At 46.2% G+C, this 11,760-nt stretch overlaps 1 protein-coding gene across 1 annotated transcript in view; it reads right to left on the reverse strand.

Annotated features, from left to right (window-relative positions):
* GPC3 (glypican 3) overlaps positions 1 to 4,533 on the reverse strand; it is a 459,461-nt gene extending 454,928 nt beyond the window's left edge. The window contains exon 1 of the mRNA XM_052663043.1: positions 4,303 to 4,533. Coding sequence (XP_052519003.1) covers positions 4,303 to 4,477 — 175 coding nt within the window. The 5' untranslated portion in view covers positions 4,478 to 4,533. The remainder of the gene's footprint in view (positions 1 to 4,302) is intronic.
* Positions 4,534 to 11,760: the final 7,227 nt, after the last annotated feature.

Raw genomic sequence — 11,760 nt, forward strand, 5'->3', positions numbered from 1 at the left:
AAACCACATTGCCAAACTGACACCATCTGTGTCATCTAACATCCATCGAAATCTTCTTATGCCTGTATTTCCTAATGCTCACAAACAGAATTTGCTCCAAGAATTAAGAAAACTCTTTTTAAGATGGCGGCCCTATTAAGGGACTTCTCCCTATCTCCCACTTCATCTCTTCAGTGTTTTTTTTTTTTCCCCCATTGACCAGGCTGGCTATTGTGACCATTTCAGCTAATTTCCTGAAGGTATTTTCTAGCCCTTTTCACCCTATTTAATCCTACAAGTTTCCTGAGAAGCCTCTTTACTCGTATGCTCCCCCACTAGACTGTGAGCGCTTTGACAAAAGAGACTATGTCTTCTTCCTCTGGGCACCCCCCAACACCTAACAAGAGAGCCTGCCAAGGAGCAGGCAATCTGAGATTCCTTTCAAGCTAAGGTGCTCCACCGATCATCAGCCATCTCCTCAGATTGATGCTTCCCTCTAAGTACGTCTCGGTACCAGTCATCAGAATTAGCGTAATAAATATATTCAGACCACATCTGAGCAAGTTCGCCAAACTAGTCCAAGTTAGTGCATGGTAATACGACTTTTCCAAAGTTTCAACAAATCACCTGCTCACTCAAATGTCTAGTGCAATCTCAGGGGAGAGAAACCCTTCCATGCCTCACTTATTCTCTCTCCCGGCTTTAGCACCACTAACAGCTTCCAACTAATTGGGGAGCCACAGCTGGCAACCCGGATGAGATTGCTAGTTCTCATACTTTAAAACAACAGCAACGAATACCAAACTCTCTCTTTTTTCAAGAATGTTGAGTTTTATTTTTATGTTGTTTCATCTATTTTGAGAAACTCCAAGTCGATTTTGGCTCTTCAAGGCTGCCTTTTACCCATACAGGCATTTGGCCTTCTGGATTGGTTCTTGCACTTTCCAAGGCCCTCTAAGGCAAGATTCCTCAATCTTCTGGGAGTTGCAACACTACCACGGTTTGTTTTTCTCATTTCCATCCATTCCCTTCACCACCACCACCCCCCTCCAAAAGTGGTGTATGGCATTCATAAAGTGAATTACACTTGATTTTTGTTTAGAGGAATTTTTTTTCAGACTTCTGTAACATTCCCTTGAGACAATTGGAAACATCATTGTCTGATTACTAGCTCACTTTCCTTGCCTAAAATTGTATCCATTCTTGATTGCGCCTGTGGGTAGGTTAAGCAAAACAAAATAAACATCTAGACTTATGAGCTCATTGGCTTTTTTCTGAATTTTTCTAAATTAAATAAGGGCAAAAGAGCTGCACTGAAAGTCAGTTATATGGATTTTTCTGCCAAATGCTAACTGTGTGCCTGGTTTCCATCTGTGGTGCTTTCCAAGTTACAAATCCTGTTTTTTAAAAAAAAGTGGGGTATGAAAAGATCTATGGATTTGGGGGACATGCCATTTAGAATTGCTATCCTGTGTGTTTGAACACCAAAAATAACGGGAACACGAGATTGCAGGGCTTTAGATCAGCTTTGTGGAAGTCTAGTGTAGTCCTTCAGCACCAGTGATTTATTTAGGCGGGCCGATTTCAAATGCTATTTAGTCTCATCCATATTAGCATAAGAAATGTACCTTCTCCACTCTAACCCAATTCTGCTAATGGTCGAAGTTAGCAGTCAATCCCAAATGCTCCCCCTAAGTGACACAGGACATTCTTGAGGATTTCTCCTTACTGTGACCAAATCTCATTTTATCCGGGACAAAGAAAGCTTCAATGTTAATACAGCGGAGCGGGCATACTGAACATGGCTTAAAATATAGATAGGGGAAAAAATGTCAAGCGGTCATCATGATGGTTCATAACTATCAAGTAATTTGCAGCTCTTTTTCAATTTCCAACCACTGAATGACAGCAGCAAATCACACATTTATTCATTTTGAAATTATGCACTTGCCATTGTATTTAAGTCCGCCATTATCATCTCTTCTCTGAAATACTGATGAGCTCTTTCCACACATGGACATTAGGATTTTCACCATGCTTTCTGTATCTACAAAGACCGTATTTGCCCAACTAAAGTTTGGGACACATGGTTTTATGCCAGGGCTATTGGAAATCTGCACCGCCCCCAGAAAATCCAGGCTATATGGTAGCTGTGTGGGTATCATCCACCATATTTGAAGTTTGGCTTTGCTCCAGGGCGAGTCAGAACAGTGCCTGCCATATAGAAGGTGCTCAACAGGGCATATGTTTGTTAAATAGAAGTGAAGTAGAGAACGCTGGGTTTATATGGTAAAGACACTCGGAACATGATTTTTCCTATAGAGTTTGGGAGATACTTGAGGAAAATGAAAAATCTCCATCACAAGTCCCTGTTCTCTACATGGAATATGGCCATCCTTAGGCCAGGAGTAAGGGAACTTGTAAGAAGGGAGCCCAGGCCAAATCTCATACACACGGTGTGTGGGCCCTCGCAATACTTTTATACAGATGCTGCAAAGAGGCAGGCAGCCAGAGATCTGGGGGAGGGCAAGGGAGGGTGAGGGCCTGTTTGAGTCTCTGTAGAGGGGGGTTGCTAAATGAGTATCTGTGCATTCCCTCTGGTCTTTTTTCCTCTTTTAAGTACAATCTTTACTCCTTGGCTTCAAATCTGCCCAGTGTGGCCCCAGCCCCAACCTTGGACCGATTCATCTTGTGGGGGTTCATCCCACGAAGACCAGTTTTTACATTATCAACAAAAGCATGTCTCTGGCCTTAGCAATCTAATTACCACGGCACTTCGAGGGGAGAGAGATTCGCCCGCTGTTTCAGCTCTGTGGAACTGATTCATAGGTTGCCCCTTACAGCTCCTGCACACGCCCACGTGGTATGTTATTAACACTTAACAGTGGAAGAGGTAGTTTTACCCTCCCGTAGAGCAAAATCCTGCGAAGCAATATTTAACGTATGTGCAAATGTATTTCAGTCACCAAAAAGGGTGACCAATTACCTTTGCAACTAAACAGCAGGCTCGCTTGGCTCTTTTCATCCATCTAAAGAAAAGGCTGAGGGCGCGCTGGCTGCCTAGGTAACCTCCCGCTAGTGAACGCTCGCCGGCAGCGCCCACAGGGCGCGCATCGCATTCACAACTTGGCCCAACCAGCAGGCCCGCCTCCCTGACTTGTTGAGAGCCACGAGCCAAGTTTTGGCGAGGGCTGCTCCCCGATCCCTCGGAAGCGCGGGACGCGCGCCTTGGTGGATGCATGGGTGGTGAAGAGACCCCGAAGGCCACAAACGTTTTACGGTTTGTGAATACAACCAGCCATTTCTTAGAGCGCACCTCTGATAAATTAACCTGTTTGAAGCCGACTCTTCTTGCCTGCATTGTCAGTGTAGCAACTTGTCCTAATTGGATTCTAAGGCAGGCTTTTAGGACTCCAACCGTGGGACAGTCAATCACACAAGGCTATTAATATTCATCTGTTGACAGCGGCAGCGCTCAGGGAAGGTTAAAATATGCCCTTACAACACGATCTCCTTGTGCTGAACAAAAGGCAAGCGTTCAGAAACTTTCCTCCACCTAAAATCATCTTCCCTTCAGGATCCAGCCTGTAAAGAAGGCAGATGAATTTGAGAAGAGGAGGAGTTAAATCATCTTTGGACTCTTGCTTCCCCGGCCAGCAGCATGGTTTTGGAAACGATTTTGCCAGCCTAGAGAACAGACGCTGTTTTGAAGGGAAAAGGCTCGGTCCTCCTCATTTGGGGGACCCTCCTACTCAAAAGTTTCCCTCCGCGTGTCTTTACCTGTCACTGCGGATTCGGAGATCTGTCCTCAACTTTGCTTGCACTTGGGCCCGCGAGCCTCGGGAACCAAGGCTGCAGAAAGGAGGGCGTGAGGGCAGGTTGGGGAAAGAATGGCTGGAGCCGCGGTCCAGCTGAGGCTGAAATTCTGGCATGTAAGTGTGAGCGAGGGTGGCAAATTCCCGAGGCACTAGCTCGGATGTGCGGCGCCAGTTCGCTGAGGCTAGGAGAACCAACTCCAGCCTTCCCGCCCTGCCCCCCTCCCCAAAAAATGGGCGCCCGCTAGAAGGCCATGCTCGCCGTTTCAACCACTCGCATCTTCGCTGACAGCCCAGCGAGCCTGGGAGATGCGGACACGGTCCACAGATACCCTTCTTCTCTTCCTCGGGAGACCTGGCCGGGCTCGAGCGCGGGGACCACTCCCAGGTACTCAGCCGCTGGGCTCACGATCGCGGCCCCGCAGGGCTAGCGCGCTCGGGTTACGGCCACCATGCGCCCCTTGGCTCACCGCCCAGCGCGGGGAATGCGCGAGGGACGACTCCTCACCTGGCACCGGGGTTTCAGGCACCCATTTGAGTCCGGGCTGCAGTCTCTGGAAGAAGGAGCGGACCTGGTGACAGGTGGCGTCCGGCGGCGGCGGCGGGGGCTGAGCCTGTCCCGGGCAATCCAAGCTGAGCAGCATCGCCACCACCAAGCACGCGGTGCGCACGGTCCCTGCCATCCTGCTTCGCGGGGAGCGAGGAGAGTGTGGGAGAGTGGCAGCGGGGGCGAGAGAGGTCCCAGGACTCGGCAAGCCTGGCAGTGGCCCTAAGGAGCTGGAGACGTGCCGCTACCCAGCCGCTGCAAAAGTTTCCTCGCAGCTACCTGGGCGCTGGGCGAGGGCGGGAACTGCTTGGTGGCTCGGGGCGGGGCGGGGCTGACCGTATTGGGGCGGGGCGAGGAGGGACCGGGCGGGGCGGGGCGAGGCGAACCGCGCGGCCAGGGGGCGGTGGTGGCCGCGTGGCCAGCCTGCGGGCGCGGGGCTGCGGGAACTGCTGGGGTACCGCAGTGTTGGGATCCCGCAGGAGCCGCGCGAGAGGAGGACGCGGAGCGCGTGCGGTGGCTCCTGGCCGCCCAGCCCAGCTGCCGGCTCGCCGCCGCTCTACACAGGGCGCTCTGGCATAACTACTGCAGAGGGGCTGCAGGCTCGGGCGCGCTGATTGGCTTCCCAGCAGCCGTCCCCTCTGACTGGCTCCGAGAGAAGTTCCCCAGCCTCACTCCTCCTTCCCGCCGCTCATTGGCCTACAGCCGAGTGGGCTTTTCCCTTTAGGATTTTTGCAACCTCTCCATCCTTCCTTGGGATGCGTGGAGGTCCCTGGCCTCGGTACCCCCCTCTCCCAGCCAGGTCCAGCTCATCTCTGGCCACCAGAGCCTCCCAAGAGGTCTTCCTCCTCCGCACAAAATCCACCTCTTCTTCCTGCTCTCTGAGGGGCTTCCCTCAATTCCTTTTCCCAACGCAGCTCACAAACCTACCCCACAAATAGTCACATTCAGGGCAGCTGGGGACCGCTGGCGGAGCCGGGGGGGGGGGGGGGAGTTCACACCTGCCTCATCTTTGAATACTATAACTAAAAATCTGACAGCCCATGGGGTTTAATTTAATAGAAGCACACAAAGTCAGAGAAGGCACCTGATCCCAGGATGTTAAAAGAATGTCTCCTGTAAGGTAGCCCCTGGTGACCCTTCATGAAGCAAAGCACAACTGGTGACAACAAGATAACCTGAGGCTTAAAGTCAGCCTAATTCATTAGAAAACCGTTTCACACAGCAAATTCATTGAGCCAGAGCTAGCCTGTTTGAGAGGTCTCCTACCCCAAATCCCACCTCTCTTGCTTAAATTTCATCATTTGAAATCCGGTTCTTTGAAAATCACATACCTCTCAGAGGAGAAATGCATTTAGTCATTACCCATAAGTAGGGATCTTTAACTAAGTAGGGATCTTTAACTCCCATATTCTTTCTAGTGGCTCACACACACCTTAGCACAATGCCTGGCACATAGTAGGAACTCAGTAAGTATTTGTATAATGAAATGACAACACCTCAGTGTGAATTAGTTTATCATCTGATCCTGTTGTCTCTGATTTAGGGAGAAGCAGGTTCAGATAAAGAAAGGAAAAGGAGAGACTCCACCCCAGGAATTCTGCAGTGAGTGCCAGGCCATGGAGGAAGAGGTTGTGTGCCAGAACTTGTGGGCTGAGAAGAGAGGCAAAGGAAAGGTAGGTGACTGAGGGGCTCATTCATTCATTTAATAACAAATATTTGAATTGCTGCTACGTACCAGATACTGTGAGGTACAAACAATGAGATACAAAGATTAACCGTTGGTACCTGACCTCAAAGATCTACGGGTCTTGTGGGAAAGACAACCAAACAGAAAAATGTCAACCCAGCATGTGGTAAGTGCTAACATGGGGGCAAATGCAAAGTTCTAAGGGGTGAGAAGGCAAGTCACAGAAAGCTTCCCAGAAGAGGTGATATCCTAAATTCAGGCTTGAAAGACCAGTAGGAGTTGAAGTGAGAAAAGAAAATGGGGGGAGGGTGTTAGGGGAAAAGAAGCAACATGAACAAAGATTCTGACAGGAGAGAGCATGACCCAGTTGGATGATGGGAGGTGCAAGTAAGGGTCTCAGGCCGGGGAGTTAGGGAAGCTAAAGCGGCAGAGGTAAGCAAGGGTCAGATTATGAGTCCCCAAACCATGCAAAGGAGCCTGGGGAAGCACTGAAGGAACTTCTAAGCAGAGGAATGATATGATCTTGTTTGCCCTATGAAAATATCTCTACAGCAACATTGTGGGGATTGGCTTGGAGAAGAAAGCAGATTGGAAGCAAGAGGCTGTGAAAATAATCCAGACAAGAAATGATAAAGTCCTGCGGCAGAGGAGACTTGGAAGGGGAAAACACTACTGGAGATATTTAGGAGATAGAATTTAAAAAGGCACCGGGTGGATGCGGGGGTTGGGAGAGAGGGATTCAAGGACGGAAGGCTCATTCATTCTTTTTTCAACAAATATTTGAGTGCGGCCTACGTCTCTGGCATTCTTCTCCTACTTCATAATTTTGCCTGGGGCTAGGCCTGCTCCTGCATTGAACATTTGACAAATGACATATCCACTTTAAAAGAAACACCAATTAAGAGTCATAATTTGGCTGGTGAGTTTGATATGTTCCACCTGTGGAGCCCTGTGACCAAAGGGCAGATTGGAAGGCAAGCATTGATTGAATTTCATGACCTCGCAGAGGAAGACATGACCTCCCATAAATTCATGATCTTCCAGAGCTCATGCAACTAACTACAAAGGCAACAGTTGTTTTCAACTACTGGGTATTGAGTACCTTGAACAGAGGGACTACGACTTATTTTTAATGTATACTTTTATATCTAATATACTTTATATGAACCAGGGCAGTGCTTCCCTAAGTGAGGTGTGTGAATCTCTGGTGGTATGTGGACCGGTGAAGTTTGGGTTTTGTTTTTTTTTTTAATAAATTTTTGTTGTAATGTGGATCAGAAATGTATGAACATGCATAGTAGTACATCCAACCCATGATTTCATTAAGACAAAGTTAGTAGACAATACTATGATAAATTGACTTAAATAAAACTGAGTTAGCTTTAAAATTTTTTAATAGTACTGAGAATATGAGGATTTAGCAAAACTTGTGCGGTGGTATGTGAAAGAGTAGAATTTGGACTTCGGTCATAAGCAAACTCACCCTGAGGTTTTGGCAAATATTTAAGGTTTTGGCCTTAAAGCTTCTGCTCCCCCTACAAGCAGCTACTTGAGGGCTTTAAGCCGACCTAAGGTAGGGGTTGGAGAAGGGAATGGCAACCCACTCCAGTGTTCTTGCCTGGAGGATCCCAGGGACAGGGGAGCCTGGTGGGCTGCCGTCTATAGGGTCGCACAGAGTCGGACACGACTGAAGCAACTTAGCAGCAGCAGCAAGGTAGGATTAATAAAACTTGCTAGGCTTAAGGACTGGTTGCATTTTTTTTATAAGTGACTCCCAAAGACGTTCTAACGTTTCAGTTCCCAAGCTAAGACTCTGCCACTGGGATTTCAGGCCCTGGAATAGGCACTGAAGGATAGGCTTTTGGTCAGGACAGACTGCAGGGACACTCTGGACAGCTGTCCATTCTGCCAGTGTCCGGTGTGTGGAGTTTTACTGACAAAATCCCGTTCCTTTACCAAACTATTAAAGCTGTTACTTTATCTGCTACATATTGCCAAGATGGGTGACATAAAATTAAATATGAATTTTCTTTTTACATAAACAACCATCTTACTTTTCAGGGCTCCCTTCCTCATTTTCGAAGTCAGGCCAATGACTCATCCTTACTCTTCAGATGGAAGAGACAAGGAGAAACAATCAGTCTAGAAACACAAAAGGATGTGCTGATTGAGCACCGGTGTTCACTTTCCACAATTCATGGCTCTGTGCTTTCAGGCCCAGTTGGAAGCATTTAGATAACACCACTGGGCCCCATTTTCCTCTTTGGGCCTCAGAGGAAGGCTACCTAGCACAGCAGGCCCCGAAGAACTTTTCTTCACCTTTCGTTCCTAGTCTCTAGTTTGAAAGAATTCGAGAATTCCCAGCTGTAGCCGGCAGCTATTATCTTGCTGTAGCTGGGAGGAGAGTCTGGTTCTATGACTCCAAAAGCAGCATAAATCAAGGTTTCTGGGAGAGGGTTAAGAAAGGGTGTTCAACAGCTGCCGCCATAGGAGGGGCTCATATATAGCCATGCATACGGCCACACACGCACACATGGTTTGTTTTGGGCCCAGCTCCCCTTGCCACCACCCCCCTTCCAGGTGATGCTGTCCCTCCCCATTCCCCTAAGGTACACAGTATCTTCTCCCCTTCACACCACCCTCAAAACCTCCTTTCTGAGCAGAAATTTTGAACCTCATCTGCTCACAGTGTATATGGTTGATGGGATACAATGGGGCTGCCCACCCAGGGTAGGGGGTATTTTCACAGGGATCAAAGCTTTAAACCAAAGGAACAGGGCTCTAAAAACTGTGGAATTCGAGGCATTTGCTAGTGGGAAGGGAGTGTTTAAACTGAGGGGCAATGAGGCCTTTTTTGGTACACCTGAAATCACATCATGTAGACAGTTGCTTATATGTTAGACTGGTGCTGCTCACAGTCAACACCTCCCTAGCCACACCTCTGTGCTCGATGGCACACAGCCACTTTGTCTCCTTCTCTTGCAGTGTATGACTCCTTTGTGGGGCGGACGGGAGGGGAGGCGCCAGGCACACTGATCCCAATTCTCCCAAATGTATAAGCTATGATCAGAGAATGAATTATGGTCCTTTGGGAAAGAGTGTTCATTCATTCATCCCAGCCAGCAGGCCAGTGCAATGTAAATGGTAACTTTGTAAGTTGAAAGACTTAAAGCCATTTTGAAAATTGCATAATAATCCTAGGCAGAATTTGGCTCCATGTGTGTGGAAAATTAATAGACCCAGCTGAGATGCCTGCATTATGAGTTGTGGATGGATAGCCTCTCCCCAGACCAGGACTATACTTTGCCCTCACTAAATCCACAAAATATCCTGAGGTTCTTGTAAGTTAAAGTTCAAGACTTTGAAAAAGACTATTGAGATTTTTATTTGTGGCATCATGTTGATTGCTGCAAATAAATTATTCCATTCTGTCTTCATATGTATAAAGGATATTGATCTAGATTCCTAACATATTTCTTCATACCCCTAGTCCATTGATTTTTCTTTGATTGGGCAGATAAATGTATATCTAACATTTTGTGTCTATTGCATAAGATAATCAGTTTTCTACTAAAATTTAAGGAGCTTGTAGTTAGGTGATTGAGAAGATAGTAGCCTTAAATGGAAAGACTGGTGACGCCTGAGGCCTGGCTTTAGGTGCCACATGGCAATTCATGAATACTTTGTTTTGCTTTGAATTATTGTGTCCCCAAAACTCAATGGTTTAGGTAATGTAATATGTTTATTTGGATGTATGCTGTGTAGAATCTATAAGTAAATTTGCTAAGTTTTTTCTGGGTCTTTTTGCTCTGGAGCCTGGGTGCCCAATAGGTCAATAGTTGACCTCTAACCATTGACCGCTCACATGTTTGCTTCTCTCAAGGCCTTTTCCCACCCCCAGAGCTCCCTGAGTTCCCAACAACATATGGGAGGGAGTCAGCAGCCACCACGGGCAGCAATTCATACTTTCAGTGGCCTCGTCCATCTGACTTCCCAAGCCTCACCCACAGTACCAAGTCTAGGGGAATTTCAACAGTAGCATCCCATAAGAAAAGGCCATCACCCCACTGGTAACTCTAGTCATTGTAAAGTCTACCCATTAGAAACTGTGTTGTTCAGAGGCAGTATGGTTGGGACCTGCAGCCAAAGGAGGGGAAGAGAAGTGCTAGATGGTTCCATCCCCTACCAACCAAGCCCAGAGGCTGCTACACTTGCTGTACCAAAACCTGGGGTGACCACTGCATTTACCACATTGGGTAAATGTATGTTTACCTTTTTGTCTCTATCATGACTTTTGAGCTTTAGATGATCAGGAGTTCACATTAATATCAGAAAATAAAAATAATATTAAATAAATTGACCCTTCACTACAAACTGTTTGAGAAGTATTATGCCAAGTATGTGCACAGTGCCTTGGCCCATGGTAGTCACTGAGTAAATGTTTTTAAATAAAGCTCTGAAATGTTTTTCTTTACAAAAATAAATTCCCACATTCCCTAATTATAGAGAATTCCTATTCACAAGGCATAAAAACTTTCCAATAATAGGTAGCCCATGTGAGGATAAATGTGTAACTAAGATTTCTCCTACAAAAATTATCCCATAGGAACACTCTTCTTCTCTGGCTCACACTTATTCAAATAATACTCAGGAGACAGGAAATATGGTTTGCATGAGATTTTGCCTCTCAGTAGAACTTGGTGTAAATTACAGAATGGAGGTTGATCTCCACAACCTTCATGTTTTATTATATCCATTATTTTCCCCCTAATTTATGTCATGTTTTCTGCTGTAAATGAAAGAGACGCTTGCCTGTGTACAAAAACATAGCAAACATACCAAAACAAAACAAGATGATAAGATCCAGAGGGAAGTAGGCTTCCTTGGAATGCCTTCATCTCATTCATTCTCATGTCAGAAGTACAGCAAGTCTCCCCTGCCATAAATAAATTGCATGTCATTACTCAGAAGATTTAAGCTCTGTTGGATGTCTCCAGTTCTTCCCTAACTGCTGTTAAACTTATGCTTAATACCATATGGTTTGTTAGCAGCTTTTTGTCTCATATCGTTCTGAAGTTGTTTCATGTGAGAGTACCATGTCTTCCCAAATAGATTGGAATAATCGAAGGAGCAGAGGAGCAGCAGTCAAAAGCGCTGGTTTCTCATTCTTATCCTGCCTCTCTGAGCATTGTGACCCTGAATATGCAGCTTAACATCTCTGAATCCCAGCCTCCTTAACTGTAAATTGAGGATGGCCGGCTTCATGCCCTCCAAGTTTCCTTCCACCTCTGACAGTCTGTGTGTCTAAGATTGTGAACTCCTTGAAGGAAAAATTCTTGTACTTCTGTACCCAGAATCTAGAGCAGTGCCTAGGATATAGTAGGCCTCCAGTACCTATTTATTGAATGAAAGGCTGAATGCATCTACAACACAGACCCCAGAAATGGATTCATAGGAGATTCTCAAGGTATATTTGTTGATTCCTTAGCACTCTCTTTAATCAAAGTATTGTGTACAACATTTAAAATCTAATTTTTCTCCTAATGAGCAGCACAGTAATGCTTGTTGTAAGCAATATTGCAAGAATGGAAATATAAACAGACATACTTCCTTTGTGTTTTCTTTATCTCCAAAAATCTAAATTAGAGATTTTTATAATTAAGTCATTAAAATTTTTAAATAACTGAGGCTTTGATGTTGACTCTGTAAGATTGTAAAGTACTAAAGGTAAG

The sequence above is a fragment of the Budorcas taxicolor genome, chromosome X, assembly GCF_023091745.1.
Source record: "Budorcas taxicolor isolate Tak-1 chromosome X, Takin1.1, whole genome shotgun sequence".
NCBI lineage: Eukaryota > Metazoa > Chordata > Mammalia > Artiodactyla > Bovidae > Budorcas > Budorcas taxicolor.